Source organism: Eucalyptus grandis, chromosome 6 (genome assembly GCF_016545825.1).
Source record: "Eucalyptus grandis isolate ANBG69807.140 chromosome 6, ASM1654582v1, whole genome shotgun sequence".
Taxonomy (NCBI): domain Eukaryota; kingdom Viridiplantae; phylum Streptophyta; class Magnoliopsida; order Myrtales; family Myrtaceae; genus Eucalyptus; species Eucalyptus grandis.
Genome location: NC_052617.1, coordinates 55,488,038 through 55,512,845, shown reverse-complemented (window position 1 = coordinate 55,512,845; position 24,808 = coordinate 55,488,038). Strand labels below are relative to the sequence as shown.

Here is a 24,808-nt window from a genome sequence, read left to right as displayed (position 1 = left end):
ATCATCTCAAGTTATTCAATTCAATATTAACAAAATCAACCACTTGCTCTTCTGTTGTTGAAAAAGAATCAAGCATTGAATCGTTCCTGTTATCATAAGATACTCTCAGCATAATTATATATTTAGGTTTATTTTGCTATTATCAAGGTTTGTCTTAATGAAAAAGCTTCAAGTTGATGGAGGAGAAAAGAAAATAGGACAGAGAAGTAAATTAATACAAGATTGTTTGAGCAATGAAAAAGAAAGAGTTAAGCATATTTCGATTCTCTCTCTTTTTTTTTTTTTTTTTTTTTTTCATTTTCAATTCGTGGGTGTGTGAACCTTATCTAGGGTGATGGACGACTGATTTGTTTGTACACCGAATGTAATGTCTTTTCCTAGGTGTGAGCATAAGCTTCCTGCTGGTTCTTTTGGGCGTTTCCTGGTTATATTGGGGGTTGAGAGAGAGAAAAATCAGCAGACGGAGAGAGTTGTTCTTCCTAGAAAATGGGGGCCGCCTTATGTTGCAGAGACTTCTTTCTGAGCACGAAGGTTCTGTTGAAGCGGCGAGAATATTTACCGACGAAGAGCTCAAGAAGGCCACGGACCACTACCATGAAAGCCGAATCCTATCGAGGGATCTTACCAGACAATACAGTTGTCGCCATCAAGAAGGCCAAGATTTTGGACCGAAGTCATGTTGAAGAATTCATCAACGAGCTGATCATCCTCTCCCAAATTAATCACCGCAATGTGGTTAAGCTAATCGGTTGTTGCTTCGAGACGGAGGTCCCGTTATTAGTCTATGAGTTTGTGAACAATAGCACCCTTGCCAACAACATACATAAGTGCGGCCACGAGTCCACATCATCCTGGAGGGCTCGTATGTGCATTGCGGAGGAGACTGCAGGCACGCTCTCGTACTTGCACTCCGATGCATCTGCTTGGATTTTGCACAGAGACATGAAGAGCACAAACATATTGTGGATGAAAACTACACTGCAAAGGTCGCCGATTTCGGAGCCTCCAGGCTAGTCCCCCTCGATCGGACACAGCTGACCACGCTGGTTCAAGGCACGCTCGGGTACTTGGATCCCGAGTACCTCCACTCGAGCCAGATTGTTAAAACTCATAAAAACAACAATCAAAACAGAAAATTTTCTGTTTTTGAGAGAGAAAAGATAATAAAAAAAAAAAAAAAACAGAGCACTTCATACGTCTTGTGCTTAAGAAAAAAACTGTCGAGTACAACCACTAAATACAAAACAAAAACTGCTCACGTACGTACAACACATAACTGCACACAAACGTGCTATTAACTTCCTAGAAAATAGCAAAAACACTAAATACGTAACTAAATGAACTTGGCTGTTTTTTAATAAAAAAACAGAGTAAAACAGAGTAAAAAGAAAACTGAAAACAGCAGAAAACAGAGACATTATAATCCAACAAACTCCTCCTTGGATCGCTTGCTGCTGCATACTCCAATTTTCTTTCTTAATACTTCAAATCTTCTAGCTTGAACTGGTTTTGTGAACATATCTGCAAGCTGATCTTCAGATCTGCAATAGACCAACTTAACTTCACCATTTTGTTGCACCTCACGCAAAAAGAAAAATTTGACTTTGAAATGCTTGGTTTTGCCATGGAAAACTGGATTATGAGATATTGCTAACGCCGCCTGATTATCCACATTAACTTCAATGCAATCACTAGAATTCAACCACAGATCCTTCATTATCTTTTTCAGCCACAAAGCTTGATTTGCAGCTGCAGTAGCTGCTATAAACTCAGCCTCTGCACTGGACTGAGCTACAATCTCTTGCTTTTTGGAACACCAAGAGAAACAAGCAGAACCAAAACTGAAACAATATCCAGACGTACTTTTCATGTCATCCACTGAACCAGCCTAGTCACTATAAGAAAATCCTTGCAATTTCTGACATTTCTTAAACTTCACACCAAAGAACAATGTTCCTTTGAGATATCTCAATACCCTTTTGCTGCAATCAAATGTCACTGACTAGGACTACTCATAAACCTGGATAAAACACTCACAGCAAATAGAATATCTAGTCTGGTTGCTGTAAGATACATGAGACACCCAATTAGACTTCTATACATAGAAGCATCTACTGCATCTGTTCCATCATTCTTCTGCAGCTTCTCTTTAGCAGCCATAGGAGTGCTTACACTTCGACAATCTTCCATCTGAAACTTCTTTAGAATTTCCTTCATGTATTTTTTTTGACAGATGAAGATCTCATATGAAGCCCTGTTTTGACTTCCAAACCCAAAAATAAGCCATCTTTCCCAAGTCGACATCTCAAAAACTACAAATAGATCTTGATTCACCTTCTCTATCAATTCCATATCATTCCCGTCACTAATAGATCATCTACATAAAGTGACAGAATTATAACACTGTGATTCACCTTCTTGACATAAAGAGTGAACTCACTTAAGCTTTTACGAAGCCAAAATCCTGCAAATATCGATCTATCTTCCCATACCAAGCTCTTGAGCCTCGCTTCAATCCATATAGAGCTTTCTTCAACCCGTATACACTCTCTTCTTGCCCTTTGATACTAAAACCTTCAGGTTATTCAACAAAATCTCCTCCTCAAGCTCTCCATTCAGAAATGCAGACTTGACATCTAACCGAAATATAGGCCACCCCTTCTCTCGCCGCAATAACTAACAAGTAACCTTATTGTATCAAGTCGTGCAACAGGAGCAAATGTTTCAGAATAGTCTACTCCCTATATTTGTGCATAGCCTTTCACCACCAGTCTAGCTTTGTATTTATTAACAGAACCATCAGGATTAAGTTTTGTTCTAAACACCCACTTAACCCCAATCACATTCTTATCAGATGGTCTGTCAACAAGCTCCCATGTGTGGTTTTCCGGATCATTGAAATCTCCTCCCGCATTGCCGCAATCCACCTCTCGATCCTCCTTAGCTTCCACAAAGTTAGATGGTTCGAGCATTGCCACATTGCTTCTTTCATAGATTTCAGCAAGTGACCTTGTGCCTCTCACTGGTAAATCATCCACACTATCTTCCAATCCATCTATAACTTCATCAACCTCTACATCTGTTGCAGGTTGTTTTTCGAACATTCTGCTTTTTCCGCACTCTTTCCTTCCATCCAATTCCACTCATCTTCCTCTAGAAAAACAACATCTCGCTTACGCCTCCTTCTCGTCATAGGGTGAAAAATTCTGTAAGCTTTTGATTGGAGACTGTACCCAATGAAGATTCCAAGCTCGCCTTCTTATCCAGCTTGTCCCTCTTGACCTCGGGAACATGAGTGTAACACAAACACCCAAAACCTTCAAATTTTTCACAGAAGGTTTAACACCATACCAGACTTCAAAATGTGTTGACCTCTCTAAGGCCTTTGTGGGCAACTGTTTCTACAAGAACACTGCAGTATTAGATTGCTTCAGCCTATAACTTCTTAGGCAACATCTTCTCCCGCATCATACATTTGGCCATCTCCATAATACTTCTGTTTTTCCTCTCACCGACCCCATTCTGTTGAGATGAATAGGAGCGATGAACTGCTGCACAATTCCCCGCTTGCTCACAATTCAACTTAAACTTGTGAGCAGTATACTCAGAACCATTATCAGACCTGAGCATTTTAATTTTCTTCCCACTTTGATTCTCAACTAAGGCTTTAAACTTCACAAACACATCAGCAACTTCAGACTTGGCTTGTAGAAAATAAATCCAACTCATCCTAGTCATATCATTAGTGAAGGTAATGAAATACCTGCTACCATTGAGAGAAGACTCGGACATAGGTCCGCATAGATCTGTGGACCAATTGCAGCTTCTCACATGCTCTCCACCTCCTCCTTTGAAAGGAAATATGGCTTGCTTGCCAAGAAGACAAGTTCTGCACTATGGAAATTCCTCCTCCAAACTTGGCAAGTCATCCGCAAGCTATTTCTCTGCATAAACGACATGCTCTTCCCCCGTGAACATGCCCAAGTCTTTTATGCCATATCTCGCATTTTCTTCTTTGCACTTTAAAGCCATTTGTTGCATCTCTTGTGGCTTGAACATGAAACTCTTGTCCTCATTGGAATTCTTAGCACTTCTTTGCTATCTCGCATTATTAATAAGACATTCATTCCCTTCGAACTTCACTTTATAGCCCTTCTCAACTAATTGACCAACACTTAACAGATTATGGTCAATATTTGGCACAAAGAGAACATCACTGATCAGCTTCACCTCCTGATTTCCTTCAATAGCCACTGTACCCTTCCCTTGCACTTTGATATACTGTCCGTTGCCAATTCTGACTCTGGACCTGACTGACCTATCTAGACTCCTAAACAGCTTCGAATTGCCAGTTATATGATTGGTACAGCCACTATCCACCAGCCATGCATCATTCCCAACAAAAGATTCAGAAAAAGAAGCTACAAACAAGTGCTCTTCCTCGTTCATTCATTGCTACCGGGCTTTTCACCTTGCTGGTAATTTTTTTCTTTGCAGATGGCTTCCATGTGACCCAACTTGTGACATCTTCTGCATCTAGCATCAGGCTTTCTCCAACATCTAAAAAACTTATGATTAGTTCCATCACAGTATTGACAAGGCTTTTTGTTCATCTTCCATTTGCTAGACCCACCAGAATTTCCTTCTTTTGCTACAAACTTGGAGTCACCAACATTTTCTCTAGACTTAATCCACTTCTTCCCTTTACCTCCATCATTTGATTTCACTCTAGCTTGCAGCACACCCTCTACAAACTCTTCTCTTCTCATCAGTCTTCTGTGCTCCTGTGCCTGCAGAGCATTTAACAATTCTGCAAGCTTTATATCAGGTAAGTCTCTTGTATTTTCCAGAGACGCTATGGTGGCTTCAAACTTCTCCGGAAGAGACACTGGGGATCTTCCGAACAAGCCTTTCATCCTTCAAGTCAGTCCCTAAAACTTTGATTTTTTCAGCTATCCCAACCAACCTATCAGAGTACTCATTCACTGACTCTGAATCTTTCATATGCTGCCTCTCAAACTCCCTCAGGAGATTCAGCACCTTCATGCCTCTTATCTTCTCATCTCCCTCGTATTCATCCTTCAAGAAATCCCATATTGCCTTTGCAGAATCACATCTCATGATCCTTGTGAAGATAGTGGGTGAAACAGCGTACAGGCATGACTTTGCCTTGGCCTTCCTTGTGATTCTCTCTTTATGGTACTTTATCTGATTCAAGGTCGGATTGTCTGGAAGTGGAGCAACCTCATAATCATCCTCCACAGCTTCCCACAAATCATGACCCTCCAAGAATGCCGTCATCTTGACAGCCCAAGCCTGATAATTTTCCCCAGTAAAGACTGGAGTTGCCATTGCAAAGAATCCACTCGATCCTGCCTCCATCAGCTTTTTCTTTGCAAATCGGAAGCAAACTTCACTCAATTACCCTCACTTCACAGTCCCTTAAGATCCCACAAATGCTCTAATACCAATGTTAAAACTCATAAAAACAACAATCAAAACAGAAAATTTTCTGTTTTTGAGAGAGAGAAAAGAAAAGAAAAAACAGAGCACTTCATACGTCTTGTGCTTAAGAAAAAAACTGTCGAGTACAACCACTAAATACAAAACAAAAACTGCTCACGTACGTGCAACACATAACTGCACACAAACGTGCTATTAACTTCCTAGAAAATAGCAAAAACACTAAATATGTAACTAAATGAACTTGGCTGTTTTTTAATAAAAAAACAAAGTAAAACAGAGTAAAAAGAAAACTGAAAACAGCAGAAAACAGAGACATTATAATCCAACACAGATGACTGAGAAGAGCGATGTCTATAGCTTCGGGGTTGTGTTGGCTGAGTTACTGACTAGACTGAGGGCCTTGTCCTTCGAGCGGGCCGAGAATGAGAGGAACTTGTCCTTGTTTTTTTCTTCTGCAATAAAGGGCGAGAGGCTGTTCGAAATCATTGACCCGAGGGTGCTGAACGAGGGGAACCCATAAGAGATTACGGAAGTTTCAATGCTGGCAAACCGATGCCTGAGGGTGAAAGGCGAAGATCGGCTGACCATGAAGGAAGTGGCGATGGAATTGGAGGGACTGATGAGGGTGATGGACAGGCATTCATGGGTGAATCAGAGCTGTGATCTCGAAGAAGCTGAGCATTTGCTTGGTGAGAGATCAAGCAAATGTGATGGCATCAGAAAATGCATAGTAACCAAGTGCATAAGTAACCAAGTGCCCTTCGAAATTGAAAGTGGAAGATGAGACTTCATGGCTATGTTGGCCCTTGTACTATTATTCGTTTTTTCCTGTTTTGTGTTTCCTTGTCTTTTTTTTTAATGTATGTTTAGTTGCTTGTTCTGTGTGCTCAAAATTCAGATGCTACGTCCAAGTAGAGTAACTGGCCTTTATATTTGTGTAATATAACATTCGGACGATATTTGAAAAATAAAAAAGGCCAAAAACATTCTTGAGCTTTTATCTCATTCAGCGTGTTAGGAATTGGCCAGCTTTCTATTGCCTCCATCTTGCTAAGTTCTACTCTAACACCATCCTTGGAGACAATATAGCCTAAGAAAACCAGGCTACTTGTGCAGAAGTGACACTTCTTCAGGTTGGCATACAAGGTTGTTCCCGTAGCACGTGAAGAATTTGATGTTCCAAAAGCTCCACTTGTGCCTTGCTATGCTATAGATCACGATGTCATCAAAAGTATACAGGACAAACTAGCCAATGAAAGGTTTAGAAACAGGATCATAAGACGCATAAAAGTACTAGAAGCATTAGAAACGTTCAAGGGCATCACCATGCATTTAAGAAGACCATTCTTAGTTTTGAAAGCTGTCATCCTTTCATCTCCTACTTTCATCTGGATTTGACGATAGCTGCTTCCAAAATTGATCTTGATAAAACACACAAGCTCCGTGAAGTAGGGGTGTCAGGAACCGAACCGAAAACCGAACCGAACCGAACCGAAAAATTCGGTTTTTTTCGGTTCGGTTCTCATTAAAAACCGAAATCTTTTTTATCGGTTCGGTTTTTATCGGTTAACCGAACCGAACCGAACCGAACCGAAGAACCAATAAAATAAAACCATTAACCAAACCGGCAAGGGCAAACCCTATTTCTAATTCTCTCTCGTCTCCTCTCGGTGCAACGGCGACTGTGACTGCGACGGCAACAGGGACAGTGATGGCGGCAAGGACGGCGACGGCGACACGGACGGCAACCGATTGAGGGATGTGCCTGAGCATGTCTTGCTCCCCTTGACGTCCTCCTCCCCACCATCGACGGAAACAGGCTTTGCTCTGAAGGAACGCCGTCGCAGAGGAAGGGGGAAAATGTTGTTGCAAAGATGAAGAAGGCCGTGGCCGACAACCCAAAGAAGCTGGCCAACTTGATCGACCTCGTGAACCTGCCCTCGATTGTGCGCGACTTCGTGGGGGCAGTCCCAAATTGCTAATGAATTCAGGTGAGTCGTGCCCTGTAGGTTGCGGTCCCTGTTAGCCGAACCGCATGCTAGTGTTGATTTGGTGTTTCGGTACGAGTTCCTCAGGTTTATCATGCGATTCGTGCGGTGAATCGTCAGTTCAGAATTGGGTTCGGGTCTGTTCGTCTAGGGCTTGTGGAGTAGTGAATTCTGCCTGTCTGGTTCAACCATGATTCTGCCTCGAGCTCGTGTGGGGTGAGGGAGGGAGACGTCTTCAGCTCGAGTCGTCATCTGGGTTTGAGTCTTCTCTTCCCTTCTTCGAATGGTTTGATCCTAGGACAGAGAGAGAGATACAAAGAGAGATATACAGAAAGAGAGATACAAAGAGAAAACCGAAAACCAAAAGTTGAAAACCGAAAAACCGAACCGAACCAAACCGAAATTTCGGTTCGGTTCGGTTTCGGTTCAGTTCGGAAGATTTTCTAACGGTTCGGTTCGGTTCGGTTTTTCAAAAAAACCGAACCGAACCGAACCGTTGACACCCCTACCGTGAAGTTGATCAAGCAATACCAAGGCAAGGAAAAGGAAAAAACTTGATGGTTATGTTGTTCGCCGATTAATGCACATTTGCCAAGAGCCATTTTTCTTGGAACTAGGAGTGCCGGAACAGCAAAAGGACTCGAGCTTTCTTGTATTGCTCCCTTGGCTAAGAGTTTATCAACTTGCCTTTGAAGTTCTTTATGCTTCTCAGAGCTCAATCGATTGAACAGAAGCACCGAGCACAAAATCGATATAATGTTGAATCTCTCTCATAGGAGGAAGGTTGGATGGAATTTCACTGGCATGACTTCACAGAAATCCTCAAGCAACCGCTGCAACATGGTTGGGATCTCCTCTTTTGCTTCATTTTCTTCCACTATAACAAGAGCGTAAGCCTCACAAGCATCCTCCGATGCTTAGGAAAAGTTAGACTTGGAAAGATGATTTGTTCCTTTCCCATGAGTAGGCTCGGAAACTCTCTCCGTCTTGCGAGGGCCCACTGTAATCTTGACGCGGTCTTTGACAAAGGGACAGGTGTTATACATCACACACAATCTCATCTTTATGACTTTTGCCAATAGTGACTGAAATCAAGAACCGGTTATTTACTTTTATCTCACTCTCTTTCTTGAGCCAAGAAGGCTTGTAAAGATCTGGATGATTCTCTGCCTTGATATGCACCTTGTCTCCCATGGTGATCCACGCAACGTTCTCACAACATCCACTATCGATAATGACATCACGTACTTTAAAATGAGAAGTACAGTCTTGTATGAAGTTTGTCGTTGCAAAGCCAATCATCATCCTCAAGATGAGCAGCATGCAAGCTCCTTCGAATGACGAGAGCTTCTTTGATCTCTGTAAACGATTTCTTCGCAGCTCGTTCAATCTTCTTGAGCAAAGGGTCGTGTTGCGACTCCCCGTTGCTCATCGTGTAAAAGAGAAATGATCTTTCTATTAGGAAACTCGAGGCAATGCGACCAAATCCATGACATTTCCAATTTTCTTGGTTTATTGTTAGCTTCATTTGGCTAATTGGTTTTATATGCTCCTCCTTTGTTCAACGGCTTCCTTCGATCGCGACAAAGGTTTTAAAGTCGAACTCCCAAGATTAGAGGATCCCTCTTTGGTTGATGGCTTCTGACTCAAACTCTCTTCTCCTTGAGTTGCTTTTGCACCTTCATCGATAATTTGAAGACCTAATTAAAAGTCCGATGAGTTGTAATCGTGAGGTTGTAATCGGACAACATCGGCAATTTTCAAATGAAGACCGCCAAAATACGGAGCTATAGTTTGCTCCTCTAACTCCACCACATCGCATCGCAGCATGAGATGCTAGAATTTGGGGGTGTATTCTTCTCCGGACAACTCCTCTTGCTTTGTATTGTGGAATTTATCGAAGGCATCTTGCTGATAAGTTTCTGGAAAATGCTTCTTTTTTAGCATCTTCATTTTATCGAATGTTACGATTCACTGCTTTCCTTCGGGAGTTCTATGAGACGTTAGATTTTCCCACCAAATCGAAGCATGTATGATACATGTGTTGTAATTCAAGAAAATACCAAAAAAAAAAATTATAAACCTATTATATTGACACAAATTCAATTATAAACATTTTAATTAGATCAATTTAGTTATAAGCCTTTTACATTTACACCAATTCAGTTCATTTGACTAATTTAGATCGGAAATTGTTGACGTGGATGTCGCCTGTCCAAAGGTGGGCCACCCCTCGGGTTGGACCAATTTTTTAAAATTTGTTTTATTTCCACATTTTAAAAAAAAAAACATAATCTATCTTGTTGACACCTATTTTTAAACAAAAAAAAAAAAAACAAAACAACAACAAAAAAAAGAGAAAATAGAAAAAAAAAAAAACGCTTAGGGGGTCGGGTCGGCCGATCCGGCCTTGGCCCGGACCACCGCCCGCCTCTCTTTCTCCCTGCGTTAGGCCCGGCCTTTTTCCCTTCAGCCCGGCCCGCGCCAGTTTGTCTCCTTCCCCGCCATCTCGCACGCGGAGACCTAGGAAAAGAAAAAAGCAGCACAGCAGCAGAAGATAAAAAGCAAAAAGAGACGGCAGAGAAGAGCAGGGAGGAGAAAATATTGGGTGGTCCGGGACCTTCACGTCAGCGTGGTCCCCGGCCACTCACGAGGTGCCATGTGGAGGGGTGGGCCCCACTTGGTGTCCCTCTTCACTTTTCTCTTGCTCCTCGACGCAGCGTCCTCTCCTCTCTCTCTCTCTCTCTCCCAAATAACTCTCGGCTGATGGCTCGGCTCGGCTCGTTGGCGTAAGAAAGCACGGGTGAATGGATAATAAATGCGCAACACTCCCACTTAAAATTTCTCTCCTCACTTGAATATTTTCTGGGCTCTCTCTCCTCGCGGACGAGCTGCACTTCCTCCGTTTCCTTCTCAGCGTATCCCACCCCCTCCGCCTCCCCAAAAAGCCTCGCCGGTCCGTCGCCTCCTCCAAGAGCCCCGCCAATCATAGCCGGTTCCCGACCCCTTCGCTCCGATTGTTTCCAATGCCGAGATTGAGCGTAAGGTTTGTGCTCGCCTTGGTCTCTAGGGCAACTTCCGGGCCTCCGTCCGATTGCCTCCCCTCGCGAACTCGTCATCAACTCCAACTCCGAGCCGCCATCGCCGCCGCCGATGGCGTCCTCCGTCTCTGGCATCTACTCGTCCTCCCCCTCCCTTAGGCCGAAGACACCGCCAGCCTCCGCCGCGAAGTCGTCGGCCTTCGGCAGGAGGGAGAAGGCCTCGGTCTCGTACCCGAGCAGCGCCAGGCTCCCCTCCGTCGACCGGGTGCTGTCCCCGTCCGACGAACTCCCCTCTCTCTCCACCCTCCCCTTTCCGATTGGCGAACCACCACGAGCAGCCACGAACCAGGAAGCGAACCTAATATTTTCTCCCTTCTCCGACGCTTGATGCCCTCTCTGCACTCTACCCCGACGCTCAACGGCCGATTTCGCTCGCCTCTCCCACGACCTCCACGCTTTTGGCGGTTCTTCCCTCGCGGTTCGGTGAGGTCTCGGGTATGCCCTCGTGCTGCGTCTCTTCTTCCTTGCTCAGCAACACCCGTACGCCTCTCTCTCTCTCTCGAGGTTGTCTCTCCGTGCATTCTTTCATCCATGAGGCAAGCATTTCGACTAGGGTTCAAGGGTTTCGCCACCCCTTCTTTGAGGTTCGTCCGGTACCTCTCATTTTTGCGTGAACCAACATATGTGAATTTTATGGTCTTTCTTTCCATATGACTACCCTTTTTCACTTCGATCGGTCCTTCAAGAAAAGCGACCGCTAAGCGACAATGCGACGGCGATTTGAATCCCGGGTTTCGCTCGTGATGCTAAGCGTTGCTTTGGTTCCTTAAAAGTTGCTGACTTTTTCGCATGTTGTAGCTTCTTGGTTGCTCCAGATTCCGGGGTTGGTCGTTCTATCGTCTTGCTCGGAGCGAGCGAAATGTTGTCCAAAAGGGGCGTGTCGAATTCGTCGACACCTGAGTCGGCGGCGACTTCTGAGGACAAGAAAGGGAAGAAATCGAAAGGATTGGTGGCTCCAGTTCCTAGTTCTACCAAAAGTCATGTCAAAGTATTGTCTTTTAATCAAACCTATCGTTCCACCTCGTGTTTTGGGGACTTGACCATTCAGCATTCATTTTTTCTGCAGAAAAATTCTGGTGCAAGCATTGTGAAGTCGTGTTGCCTAATAATGACCCGCCAAAATTGAGGCAATGACATTTCACGAATTGAGAGCTACATTGAGGTGGGGATGAATTGTTTTAGTTGCAAGCGTGTGATAGTCGTTATAGCGTTTCCTGTGCAACCTTTACAGTAAGCAAAAATCAAGTTTTTCTATTTGATGCTTGCAAGGGAGATTATTGAGCAAGAAGTGAATATTACTGATGGAAAACCATGAGATCTTGAGAATTTGCCTTCAACAAAGAGCAATTTGTTTATGAAAATGAAATTTTTTGCATCACGCTTTTTCTCAAAATGATAATGAAACCTGTAAGTCCTTTTTTGTATTTCTATGGTTGCATCTGAGGCTTGTAAATTGTTATTGTAAAGCATGTGGGAAGAGTACACGGAATGACCGGGGTTGAAGGACTAGCTCCCTACCTACTGTTGCAGTTCGTAGGCATTCCGATTTGTTACCGCGAGTGCATTTGACCCCTATGAATTGTCATATTTTGACCAAGAATGTCGGAGTCTGTATAGATATTCTGATGTTTTAATCTAGTTAATTGATATAATAATATGCTTGTAGTAGGGTTAGTCCATTTGCTTTTGTGTATATTCGAATGAAATGCTTCATCTTAAGTAAAGATCACAACCAATGATCGTTAAGTTGCTTATGAGATATAATTAGCATCTCAAGTGATGTTGGATGAATAATAAAATCGGCATGAGTTGCACTTTGTATGTCAGAAACGCAAAAGTACTACCTTCTCTCTATATTAATTTGTGTAAGGTGGATACCGTGCCTTCTGGTTTTCTCCTACATTTGCCTTTTTTGGATTATTATTTTTGAGGTTATTACTAGTATTTTTTTTTTTGTGCAGATAAAGCCCCTTTCAGTTACATATGGCTTGGGCATATCAGATCATGATTATGAGGGACAGCTTGTCACTGCAGAGTTTGATTCATTCTATCTCTTGAGCGGTTACGTTCCTAATTCTGGTGATGGCCTGAGAAGACTGGTATCAATCTATTTCATTGGTTTACTCTGTTACACACTTTCAAGTATGATTCATTAATTCTGTTGCTTATTTATGTCAGATGTATAGGATTTCACAGTGGGATCCATCTCTTGGTAACTACATAAAGTATGTTCAGCACTATGTAGCCCTTTTGTTTTTTGATAAAGCTATTTAGACTTTTGTTCAGGAGTCATTATTCACCATATCATGGATTAATCTACAACCTATGAAGGTTTTCCGATAGACTACTATTTTTATTCTGTTGCAATATTGTTTCATCTCTTACTCAAGTTTGTGCTTGCTGTTGGCAATACAGGAACTTGAAAAGTTGAAGCCTGTGATTTTGACTGGCGATCTGAATTGTGCCCATCAGGAAATAGACATTTATGATCCTGTGGTAAGGGAAACAATCAATGTGCCTTTTCTGCCTTTGATTGACTAGGTGCATTAATAATTTGCATGAGCTTTTAATTGTCACAGGACAATGTCCTGGCCACACCATATGCCCCCCACCCCACTTAAAAGAGGGGAAAAACCCCAAAACAGAGGACTGTAATCAGGCTTTTCCTCCATACAACTGAATTTTGTTTTGGGTTTTTGTTGGGGGAGTGTTTGGGGTTTTGTGTTGGGGGGTTGATAAAAAACACAATTTAGGCTGTTTGGCATCCCGAAACAGAAGTTCTTAATACGTCTAATGTTTCTTATTTCCGTCATTAATCTGATTGTCATGAGACTCCAGGGAAATAAAAGAAGTGCTGGATTTACAATTAAAGAAAGGGAATCTTTTGAGACCAACTTCCTGTCGAGGGGCTTTGTTGATACCTTTAGAAGACAGTATCCTCTTGCTGTTGGTTATACTTATTGGGGTTATCAGCATGGTGGGAGGAAGACAAATAAAGGTATACATAGATCTACTTGATGGAACATTATATATCTAATGTTACACTTCTCTCCTGTAATGGTGATAATATGAGCAATGACAAGCTTTTGTTTTTTGTTGAGTCATTATGCATATCGTTGTCTTATCAGATGAAGCATGTGGAAATAGGTATTATCACCTGTTAACTATCCTCTTGCAATCTACAGGGTCGCGGCTCGATTATTTTCTTGTTTCAGAATCTATAGCAGACAAAGTTCATGACTCGTACATCCTTCCTGATATCACCGATAGTGATCATAGTCCTATTGGCCTGATTCTCCAGCTTTAGTTCTGTCATCTCTTTTGGGATCTTGGTGAATGGACTGCGAAGGTAGTCCGGCAGCATCATCCTAGATGCTGTTTGCTGAAAAGTATTGAGCTTTTATTGTCATTGTCATTCATGTTGAAGCCACTAGCAAGGGAAAGTTTTTTTGATGAAATTTGCTTAGCAAAAGGGGGCAAAGAAAAGAAGGAAGAGATGAAGGGGCTGACTGTATTTATTTTGTCTGGGCCCTGTGGAGTGATCTGGGTTTTTCTAGATTATTTTACAAGGCATCTTTTGGAGGAAGAGTTATGATGGAACATTGAAATCACTTTCGAAAAAATCTGTGCAAGTTTTTGAACATACATTCTGATGCCGAAGCCGGCAAGGGGAAAAATGCTGAAATGCTAAGTGCAAGTTGTAGGTACAACCGTTCTGGTTCGCAATTCAATCTGATTATCTGGTGGATGTTTTTTTTTTAATTTAAAAGTTAGTCTGGAAAGACAGTTGTCTACAACCGTCTGCTGCTCAGTCTTTTAAGGAGTAAGGCTGGGCGTACAATGACTTATCATGGATCCTTGCTTGCGTCTTGTTGTTAGAGAACCTCAAAGGAGCACGTATCAGCAATGTCATTTTTGGCTCTTGAATTTTGTACATGAACGTGGTAGACCTGAAGATGATGATGTTCACATAATTAGGTGTGAAAATGTCGGCAATGTTTTAGACAAATGTAATTAGCAAGTTTCATTATATTATGGAATCCTCCAGCTGCTCAAGTGTATTACTGTTTGCTTGATTCCTTGACAACTACGAAGGCTCCTGGAATTTTCTTTGCATGATAAGGAAATTTGCTTGGAATTGTTATGTTGTTTATACCAGGAAGTCCCAGCAAACTTCACAAAGGCCAGGATAAAGCCTGAACTGCTAATTATTATCATCGTCTATCGACATGTTTTTGCCATCTTTAAACTTTTATCTATATCAATGAACTGCAATTGCTTCTTCATAAATCCTGAACTGCTTATTATTGCTTCTTTCTTAGTTATTCATGCTCATAACATGAACTTATCATGCCCACTGACTTCATAAACCAAGTGAGAAGACAGAGGCTGAAGCTCAAAGGGAACAGTAACATCAAGAAATGAATCTAACTCGTGCGTTTAATTGGCACGCCTGTTCCTCACACCAAATCAAACATTGGGATGTCAACATGTAAACTTAATTACATCATTCCAAATTCTGTGAACAACGTCTTATACATACTCATCGAACTTTGAGCGATGTTTGGTGGAATTAGAATTACTTATTGCCGACAGTTAGAATTACTAAAGATCGTGAACCAACAAAGAAACTCGACTACCTGGACAAACTGGTGACTTCATATGCCTAGTTCATGACAATAGTCTTGATCTTGAGTAGTTTACACGCGTGTGATGGGAATTTGATCGGACTACCTTCAATTTTTTAGCTAAAATCTATCAGTGCCCCCAGTCAAAATGCCTACCGAAGGGTCACTTTCTTTTTTCCCAACTTATGGTTTTGTCAACAAAATAAATTTCAGGCGTAGATATATGTATGACAAAGGAACAATTGTCTTGTTTTTAACATAAAAATAAACTTCAAGGGCTAAAACTTTGGGATGAAGAACCAACGCAGAGAAATAAATTAATAGAGCGAATTGGGAAAAGCTGCTTTACTATGGAGGCATGTCATTTGAGAGTCTCATCTGGATATGAGCTCCAATCAGAGGTTCTATATTACCGTCCAAAACAGAATACAGGTCAGGCATTTCAACACCACTTACATCTTTCACATGCTTGCGAGGGTAAAGAACATATCTTCGGACCTTGTCTCGCCATACATCGAACACATTTTCTTTCTTGAAGCCATTTATGCTTGGAACTCCTACATCTCTGGCTGCGATAAGAAGTTTAGCCTTCAACCGGTTGAGGGCCTTAATCTTATTTGCAAAAATGCTCCTTTCACCTGGATAAAAATTTTGAGATCTTATTTCTCATTCACAAAATGTCGTACTAGACAGGCAATCATGAACGTGTGTTGAGGAACAGGCATTTGCTTCTTTGTAAAGTCAAAACCAGATTGTGGAAACCATTGGTAAACAAATTTGAGTTGGAAGGTCAACCCTAACAAATAAGGGAATAGACAACTCATTACCCAAAGATTGGACGACAAAACCAGTAGGAACATGCTGAATAACAACTCCAGACCGGCCTTCAATGACTTTTACTTCAGGCGATGATGATGGGCACGAGATTAGCAAATCCTCCTCACTAAATTTTAGGTCAGGGGCCGAATCACGGAACAGAGGAATTATATCGACAGCTGCTAGGCTAACCTGCAAATTTTGAGTACTAAAATGAGGAACTGACAGGAATTTAGGGGCCAATGATGTAGCAGAACAGAAACACATTACACAGAAAAGGCTTTTCTCGACCTTCAATTCACTTGTATAAGAAGCAGATATACTATAAAAAAAACAACTTGAATGGTAGGATCCCATGAAATGCAACAATTCCCTCGGCTATGTTTTTGAGTGAACTAAATCAACCTTAAGCTCATGTGCAAAATTAATCCACACACCATTTGAAGTTGCATATCTTATATTTTTTTAGCCAATGTTAGACTCTATGGTACATGTAGACATCTAGGTGCCACACAAATATCTAAGTGTGTAATTAAGATAAGATCAATAAAGAATTTACCCAAATATATACAATAAGGTGCCATGAGTACGAGTTCATATTTAGCTACTTTGATTTCAAGAAAGAGCCACAGAAACAATCAATCTTTCAATTCCAATGTGTTTTTCCTTGCACACGGTCATTTACATGTTGTCATGTCTTTAATACACTTTAAATTGTTTCTTGATATTAATGATGCACTAACAAGATGCCACTTTTGCCTTCTGAATCTCCGGAAAGAGAAGAAACAAATCATTCAGAGCTCATTGTTAAAAAGAAGTCAAAAACCAATAGCAATATACAAAAGTCAATGTTTCATCAAAACAAAAATGATAATTGTAAACCTACCTCATCAATTGTTGATCCAGTTTCTGAACCACTTATCATTCGATGAACACCCCTCTCCCTTGAAGACAACCATATGCATAATCAAATTCAAATTCAACCGTTGCAGAAGTGATTCCACCATTTGTTGCCCGACGCTTCTCTACAATCCTCCCTCAATAACCTTGCTTCTCAGCCCATTTTTGGTACATTCTCAGTAGTTTTTCAGCCCATAACCGGATCTGGCCTTGGCCCGGCCCGCCACCCGCCTCTCTTTCTCCCTGCGTTGGGCCCGGCCTTTTTCCCTTCAGCCCGGCCCGCGCCAGCTTGTCTCCTTCCTGGCCATCCTCGCACGCGGGAGACCTAGGAAAAGAAAAAAGCAGCACAGCAGCAGAAGATAAAAAGCAAAAAGAGACGGCAGAGAAGAGCAGGGAGGGGACGGCACCGCAGGAACCGAGAGAGAACAAAAAGAAGAACCGCAGGAGCGGAAGGGAGGAGGGGAACAGAACGCACTGAGAAGGGGACCAGCACAGAGCTTGAGGGAGAGCGGAAGGGAGTTCTCCAGCAGATCAACCACGCCCGAACCCTCTCCGACGACCTCTAGCTGACGCCCGCGAGCACACGATCTTCCGCTCCCAAATCTCCGCGTCGCTGGTGAGTTTCTTTACTTGGTTCGAACCTATATTGCCCGAGGATCCCGGCTCAAAGATACCAAGGCGGCAGACCATAGCCTGATTTGTCACGAGCTGGCCCGCTTGCAGCCGTCTCCGAGTCGGGTAGGGAACTCCGCGATTCGACGGTCGTTTTCGTGAATCCCTGTTATTCCTCGCTGTTTTGATCGAAGCAAAGCCGAGACTTGGTTTCCTTAAGCCTGTACGCATGCTGGGTTTGAGCTCGGTGTTGTTGTTGATTTCGGTTGTCTCGTGATGATTTCTTTTGAGTCCAAACTTGAGTTCGGGTTCTAAAAGCGGTCAATATTTTCCTCTCAATCTGCGCTCGCCGGCTGTTTGCTGAAATGTGTAAACCGATGTCGTGAGCATCTCTCTCATATTCTGGCTGACGTAACAGTAAGTCCAAGCATAGAATGTTCTGTTTTATATATATATAGTGTTCGTTCGACGAACTGATATGTTGAAGTTTTGTACGATTCGTGGGCTACCCTCAACGTTTTTGCCTACCCTCTTCTTTGTCCTGAATGAGTCCATACCAGCTTGTCTGTTGGGTTCCTTAAAATGCCATTGTTTGGCTCAATCATGCTGTGACCATATTTTGTAAAATCTCGGATGGGTGCTGGACGGCGATCATGCTTGGATATGGTAGCTGATGATGAAGGTTGGGCGAAGAATATTTTTATACCCACTGTGAAGTGTTTTGTTCGTGACCTTGCTTCCTAGTCGTAAGCTTAGTCTAAGGTTTCTCAAACTCCTCGTCCATTGGTTGGCCTTAACGTGAGAAAGGGAAACAGTGGAGAGGAGAGTGTTGGACAGAATGAATGAGGAAGGGGAATAGAAATTTCGGGTTGAACTCTAGCGACGGGATTAGTGGGTTTTGGACTCAAATTGAAGCTGGTTTTGGTATTTAGCTGAGCTTGGGCTTGGTGTAGCTTTAGTGGAAGAGTGGGCTTGCTTGGGATTTTATTTTATTTTTCAATTGGCTTAGAAAAGGGTAGAATCGTAGTGGGCTTTGAAGCCAGCCTGGTTTTAGCTCAATCCAGACTGATAAGGTTCGGGTCGGTTTAGTAGGGCCTGTCTCTCGACCCGTTTCGCCCAAAAAAAAATTTGTTATTACTATAAAGAGAAATTTCAAAGGTTATTAATTGATAAAATTTGTCAACAGGTTGGCTCTTCCATCGGTCATTCCCGTGTAATGACTAGCAGTTACGGTCCAATATTATGTTTTGAAATGCTCAAACATACAAAGCGTATGGTCTTGTCCTTTCCCTATCAACTTTTAGTTTTTGCATTAATATGAACGCTCCAAAAGAAAAAATTGCCATGCACAGAAGCAACGTCCCCCATATACAGCTTTTTCTTATTTTCATGGAGGGAGAGACAATTTCTTAGACTCTAGATTCCTAAAATTAATCTTTCGCAGATAATTTGAAAAGTAAGAGCAGCTCATTTTGTGACAAGAGTTCCCAGTCTCCGGCTCAGAGTACAGCTTGTCTTCTCGATATGACTGCTGCCTGACGACTGAGAGTTAGGGTGCAATATTAAGTTTTTGAATTGTTCAAATATAGAGTTAAACAAGAAGTCTCTTTCTTCGTGAAAGAGAGAGGTTAGGTCTTCTCTTTTCGCTATCAACTTTCAATTTTGCACTAATCAACGCCCTAAAAGACAAATTGCCATGAGCAGAAGTAACATCGCCAATGTATCAAAGTATAAAAATCAATTGGGAAAGGAGAAGACCAAGACTTTTTGTTTCCCACGGATTATTTGGAAAGAAAGAGTAGCTCTTCTGTGACAATTGTGCACCGGTCTCTGGCCCACAATAGCTCTTCTTTTGTTTCCCACGGCTTGTGTTTCCCACGATTCCATTGTGCGTTTAAATTTTCCAAATGCACGATTTATTTGACATATATTTCTTCAATCTTCCATTGTGGGTGAGGGTTGCAATGCCCTCATCGGCAAAGCTCAAGGGGTGCCAAGCAAAGGCCTCAAGCGAGGTCGCCCCCTTGCTTGGGCCGGGGAGGGTCGTCAAATCCTTGCTTGGCCAAATTTGGCAAGGGCGTCGCAGGCCTTGCCATTTCTAGGTGAGGGCTTGTGCGCCCTCACCTTTCCTGGTGAGGGCATTGTGAGCCTCGCCTAGAGTTGTTGGCGAGGGGCGGGATGCCCTTAACCGTGAGCTAGCGAGGGTTGGCCCACCCCTAGCTAGCGAGGGTCGTTGGCCCTCGCTTGTGGTTGGTGAGGGTTGGCCAAAGCAACTTTTGTTGACCAGATTTGAAATAAAAACAAAAACAAAAAAACAAAAAAGTAAAAAAACCATAAAAATAAAATATTATTAAAATATTTATTTAAAAAGTGCAATATTAGCGTCGGCCGTCCACGTCAGTAATTTTCGATCAAAATTGGCCGAATGAACTCAATTGACAAGAAGTGAAAATATTTATGATTGAATTGGCAAAATATGAAAATGTTTAGGACTTAATTGACAAAATTGAAAAATTTAAGACTAAATTAACAAAAGTGTAAAAGGTTTAAGACTATTTGGACAATTTTCCTTTCACAATTCATATTAGTTGGAAATTCTAGCTGAGAAAAAGGTAAAAATATCTGCATGCGACGTATCTTTTCTTAATTTAAAAGTATATAATGGAATCTTATTACAACATCTTAATTTTGTAACACAATAATAAAAAAAAGTTGATATTTTACCTCTTTGAAGCTAGTTGATTAATTATTTTGAAACTACCACTTACTCCTTTTTAGAATGCATATATACAGTCTAGAAACAGGAAAATACAAATTTTCAGAGTATAAAATCCATCCACCTTGAAACACATTTCATGCACAAAATCCCTAGCACAAACCATTCTGCCCTTGTTGATTTTTCTTCTTTCTCATTCTCTTGTTTTGGGGTTGTGATCTCTCCCCCACTGCATACGCTTACCGTTGATTTGCTTGACCTCTCAAGTTTTTGCAATGTAATGAAAGCACCCTGCATCTATCAATGACGCAGTTGAAGTTGGCGGGCAATAACAAATTGTGATGCGACCTATTGTGCTTCATAAGAAATTATCGAGGAAACCGACCCCATTGACTTGGCAATTACCTGAAACTTTCGGTCGACCATTAGAAATTTCTGAAAATCAATTTCAGACATTCAAAGTCCTTCTACTTAGCAGTGATCAAATCTCGGATGATATATGTGGTTTTACTCTGAACTGGAAAATGCAATTTGGTTTGAGGATTATGTTTTCTATTGTGCAGATTCAGACGTTGCAAATTTCGTTCTTCTGCTAGATATAGGTTGGTTAGTTTTTGTTCTTTTTAGATTTCAAATTGAAACCCGAACCAACTTGAATCAATAGTTTCTTGCTAGGGTAGGTCAACCGGTTCGAGCGGGGTTAATTTGTCAATGGACAGTCACATTTGTTATAACTAATTGACACCCTTATGATAGTGTCTTAAAAGATATTACACTCATTAATTCTATATATTCTAGCACTAATCTATCAAAAGGAAACATTAACTATTTATCTGTGGTATAATCGTTAGAGTACAAGGTAAGCTCTCCAATTAGCAACACAATACTGCTATTCAATTTCCCATAGGATAATTTGAATGAAGAATGTATGTTATTGCTTAAATAGGCGCCTTGCATAGTGGTAATTTCTTTAGGTAAGGGCGTGGGCACGGGGAAGTGCCGGCTATCTAGGCGTGGCCAGGCAAGGCCTCCTCATCAGATCTGACGAGGCCAACCATTGCCTAGGCCAGGGTGGCCTTGCCACACCTCGCCTAAGTAAGGGTTGGCCTCGCCGAGGCTTGCTTGGGGAGGGTGAGACTTGGTGAACCCCGTGTGGGTGATGGCGAGGCCAGCCAGCCTCGCCCTTGAGGCTTGCCTATGCAATGGTCAGTCGCTAGATTTGGCAAGGAGATGGTTGGCGCTCGCCCTCGCTCAAAGGCGGCCCCATGAGGCTGACCATCACTTATGGCTGGTGAAGGCGACCCAAGCTAGGCTAGCCCTCGCTGGCCAAGGCTGTGGTCGGTGGCTAGCAATGGCCATCTGTCGCGACCTTTTTTTTTTCGGCGTCAGGTACGGGCGCCTAAGGAGGCTAATGGCTCGGCTGAATTTATTAAGCCCGGACTCTCTCAAGTCCACCAATTCATGACTTTAATAGTCTAATTTTTTAACTTGTAAATCAATTTTTAAAATGGAGTCGCGACTAATCGGTTCGGGGTGGGTCAATTAGAAACCCAAGCGAAGTATCGGGAGAAATACTCGCTCCTCGCAACTAGAGAAATTAGGATCAGGGACTTGATTACACTAGTTAATCACTAATGCCCTTTCGGTACCTAATCTTTTTTAGACCTTGAGGTTTTTGGATATTCGAGGGATTTTCCATGCATTTTTGGGGGAAAAACATTTTTGAGTCTTTTCTAATTTTTTTGGACACAAAAGGGATTTTTTGGGATTTTTTTGGTATTTTGGAAAATACAAGTCTTTTTGGCTTTTTCTGGATTTTTTTTTGCTTTTTCATGAATTTTTGGCTTTTTTTGGATTTTTGGCATTTTTTGGAAAATATGGAATATTTTTGACTTTTTTTGATTTTTTTTTTTCGGAAAATAGATATTTTTTGGAAAATAAAATATTTTTTGATTTTTTGGAAAATAAAATATTTTTTACTGTTTTTAAATATTTTTCGAAAATAAATTATATTTTACTGTTTTTTAATATTTTTCGAAAATAAATTATATTTTTGATTTTTTTGAAAAAAATTATTTATTTATTATTTATTTAAAATAAAATTAAAAAGGGCCGACCTGGTTGATCCGCGGTTGGGTCCGACCCGGGTTGGCAACCCGAACGTGACGGCCCGCAACGTGGGCTCGACTCGGATTTTTTTGGTTTTTTTTTTTTCTTTATTAAAACAACGTCGTGGCCAGGGCGTTTAGTGGACGCTCGGCCCAGCCTGACGACCCGCTTCGACAACCCGCTCCACGACCGGCTCCCGAGAAAACGTTACTCGACTCACAACCTGCCTTCCAGTCGCCCCAAAATCACGAACCCTAGCCGACCTTCGGGATTGGATCTAGTATAGCAGAGGACTGAAAATCCTCGTGTCACCAGTTCAAATCTGGTTCCCGGATCCGATTCGTGACCCGGAAAATCGCAAACCCTAGGGTTTGCAAATCCGCGGCGCCGAAGGGGGAAGACAGGGGCGCTATGGCGACGACGACGGCTACGGCGGGTATGGCGACGGCGACGGCGATGATGGCGATTGAGGCGAATAGCAAAGGCAACGGTAGTGGGGTTTTTACCTTTCTCCGAACGGGAACGGTGGCGGATTGCCTCCCACCTGGCGACAATCGAGGCGTGGCAAGGGTTTCTGGAGATGCACGGTGATGATGATGACGGCTACAGTGGCTATGGCGACGGTGGCACAGCATCAGGGCTACGGAAGGGCTCGGTTCTCTCTCCCTCTGGCCAGATCCGAGCCAACACCGGCCAGATCTGACCTTCTCGAAGTCACTCACTGCCGGCCTTCCCCGAAGTCTCTTGGTGGAGGGTGGGCTGAGCTCGCGACTCGAGTTCTCCCCCGTGCTTGCTCTTCGATCTTTCCCAATGTCTCTCGGTGAAAGATCTCCGAGCTCGCCACACCCTTCGACGATGCTTGCAGCCACCTATTTATAGGTGAAGGAAATCCGGTCGACGGAGGGGCTCGGCCGCCGGCCTCCAGCTTGCCCACCGGTTCCGCTTGGCTGAACCGGTGTCCCATCGAGCTTTCCAGTGAAGCTCGCTCAACATTAATGGAGCCTGAGATCTTATCCTCTCTGGTCGACGTTGGCCTACTCTCCTTGGCCGTAGGCCGTCCTTCGCACATCGGCCTCCCTCGCGTGCATGAGTTGTAGCGGCGAAGGAGATGGGAGGAAGAAGAAGAAGAAGAGAGAAAGGGGCCGGGCCGAGGGGTGAAGAGGAGAGGGAGATCGGGCCATAAGGGCCCATGCGGGGGAGAGAAAAGGAGGGGGGCTGGGCGCGAAGGCCCATCCCTGATGGGCTGCAATTTTTTGTTTTTTCTTGTTTTTACTATTTTTATCTATTTATCCAAAAAGAGGCAAAATACATAAATAAAGAAACTAAAACTTAATTAATAAAATAAAATAAACCTAAATAAAATTAAGGCGTCAACGGCTGCCCCTCTTTGATGGTGAGCTCGCAGAGGTTGCTTTCAAAGACAAACTGATGCCTAAATTTTATCCATGCATACGTAGCATATTATATTTTATTTGGGACTTATTATTCTATGGAAAAAGAGCAATATAACTTTACATATACTAAGACAGATAAGAAGATACCTGTAGTTACTTACCGGGAGTGAGTGAGATAGGGTATGAATCCCGAGTTTGGCAAGTATCAATGCGTCATCTTACCTGGTGATATGAGGAGGTTGCTTTTCCAGGACTCGAACCATTTTTCGGTCGCCTGTTAGAGCAATAAGTGATTTGTCTAGAACCCAAACCTTTCTTCTGTCGCCTTGACGGGGAATTACCTTCCTAGGACCTGAACCTTTCTTCGGTCGCCTGTTAGAGCAATAAGTTGTCTGTCTAGAACCCGAATCTTTCTTTGGTCGCCTTGACGGGGAATTGCTTCTCCAGGACCCGAACCTTTCTTCGGTCACCTGTTAGAGCAATAAGTTGTTTGTCTAGGACCCGAACCTTTCTTCGGTCGCCTGTTAGAGCAATAAGTTGTTTGTCTAGGACCCGAACCTTTCTTCAGTCGCCTTGACGGGAGATGCTTCGACCTTTCTCAGGGCATCTGTTTATTGGGGGTGCTTGACCTCAATCAAGGACACTGGTTGGTACCCGACCTTTCTCGGGAGATGCGCCGATCTTTATCAGGGCATCGATTTGTTAGGTGTCTGACTTCTATCGAAGACACCAATTGGAACCCAACCTTTCTCGGGAGGATGCGCCGACCTTTCTCAGGGCATCGATTCTGGAATATACTTGGACATTCACAAGTATATTAATGAGTACCTGGATATTCATGAGTACTAACCTGAAGGGTATTTAGGCCTTTGCGGGCGTCAAAAGGGGCATTTGACTGATCATAACATTGGATGGGGTACTTGGATGATCACAAGTACAAATTCTTGAAAGATACCTAGATGTTCACAAGCATCGAAGGGGTACTTGATAATTGGAAATATCGAGGACATACCTTGGGCATTCGTGAAGGCATCTCATTTCTTGGTAATGGGAATATCAAGGATGTACCTCGCATATT

General features: G+C 42.6%; 2 protein-coding genes and 1 pseudogene across 5 annotated transcripts; all 3 read left to right on the top strand.

Annotated features, from left to right (window-relative positions):
• Positions 1-486: 486 nt before the first annotated feature.
• On the top strand, positions 487-5,986 carry LOC108954087 (annotated as a pseudogene).
• Positions 5,987-10,846: 4,860 nt separating this feature from the next.
• Positions 10,847-13,049, top strand: LOC120286452 (DNA-(apurinic or apyrimidinic site) endonuclease, chloroplastic-like). 4 transcript variants are annotated; one of them, XM_039314604.1, is made up of 4 exons: positions 10,847-10,990; positions 12,517-12,654; positions 12,734-12,780; positions 12,971-13,049. In XM_039314604.1, exons 1-4 carry the CDS (start codon positions 10,883-10,885, stop codon positions 12,984-12,986), a joined length of 309 nt encoding a protein of 102 aa, XP_039170538.1. In that variant the 5' UTR covers positions 10,847-10,882; the 3' UTR covers positions 12,987-13,049. The 4 variants fall into 4 exon arrangements, 2 of the variants coding, with proteins under 2 accessions (XP_039170538.1, XP_039170537.1); XR_005551757.1 differs by lacking the exon at positions 10,847-10,990 and adding an exon at positions 11,651-11,785; XR_005551758.1 differs by lacking the exon at positions 10,847-10,990 and adding an exon at positions 11,671-11,717.
• An 83-nt stretch (positions 13,050-13,132) lies between these two features.
• LOC120286122 (DNA-(apurinic or apyrimidinic site) endonuclease, chloroplastic-like) lies at positions 13,133-14,198 on the top strand. Its single transcript, XM_039315302.1, has 2 exons — positions 13,133-13,553; positions 13,741-14,198. The coding sequence occupies exons 1-2, from the start codon at positions 13,349-13,351 to the stop codon at positions 13,860-13,862; spliced, it is 327 nt and encodes a 108-aa protein (XP_039171236.1). The 5' UTR covers positions 13,133-13,348; the 3' UTR covers positions 13,863-14,198.
• Positions 14,199-24,808: the final 10,610 nt, after the last annotated feature.

What these genes read in the sequence shown, in the direction of transcription:
- LOC120286452 (XM_039314603.1), top strand. Translation starts at nt 10,883, where the DNA reads ATGCCCTCTCTGCACTCTACCCCGACGCTCAACGGCCGATTTCGCTCG. An exon ending in GCGGTTCGGTGAGGTCTCGG is followed by an intron (nt 10,991 to 12,516) that starts GTATGCCCTCGT and finishes TTTTTTGTGCAG; the next exon opens with ATAAAGCCCCTTTCAGTTAC. An exon ending in GTGATGGCCTGAGAAGACTG is followed by an intron (nt 12,655 to 12,733) that starts GTATCAATCTAT and finishes TATTTATGTCAG; the next exon opens with ATGTATAGGATTTCACAGTG.
- LOC120286122 (XM_039315302.1), top strand. Translation starts at nt 13,349, where the DNA reads ATGTTTCTTATTTCCGTCATTAATCTGATTGTCATGAGACTCCAGGGA. An exon ending in TGGGAGGAAGACAAATAAAG is followed by an intron (nt 13,554 to 13,740) that starts GTATACATAGAT and finishes TGCAATCTACAG; the next exon opens with GGTCGCGGCTCGATTATTTT.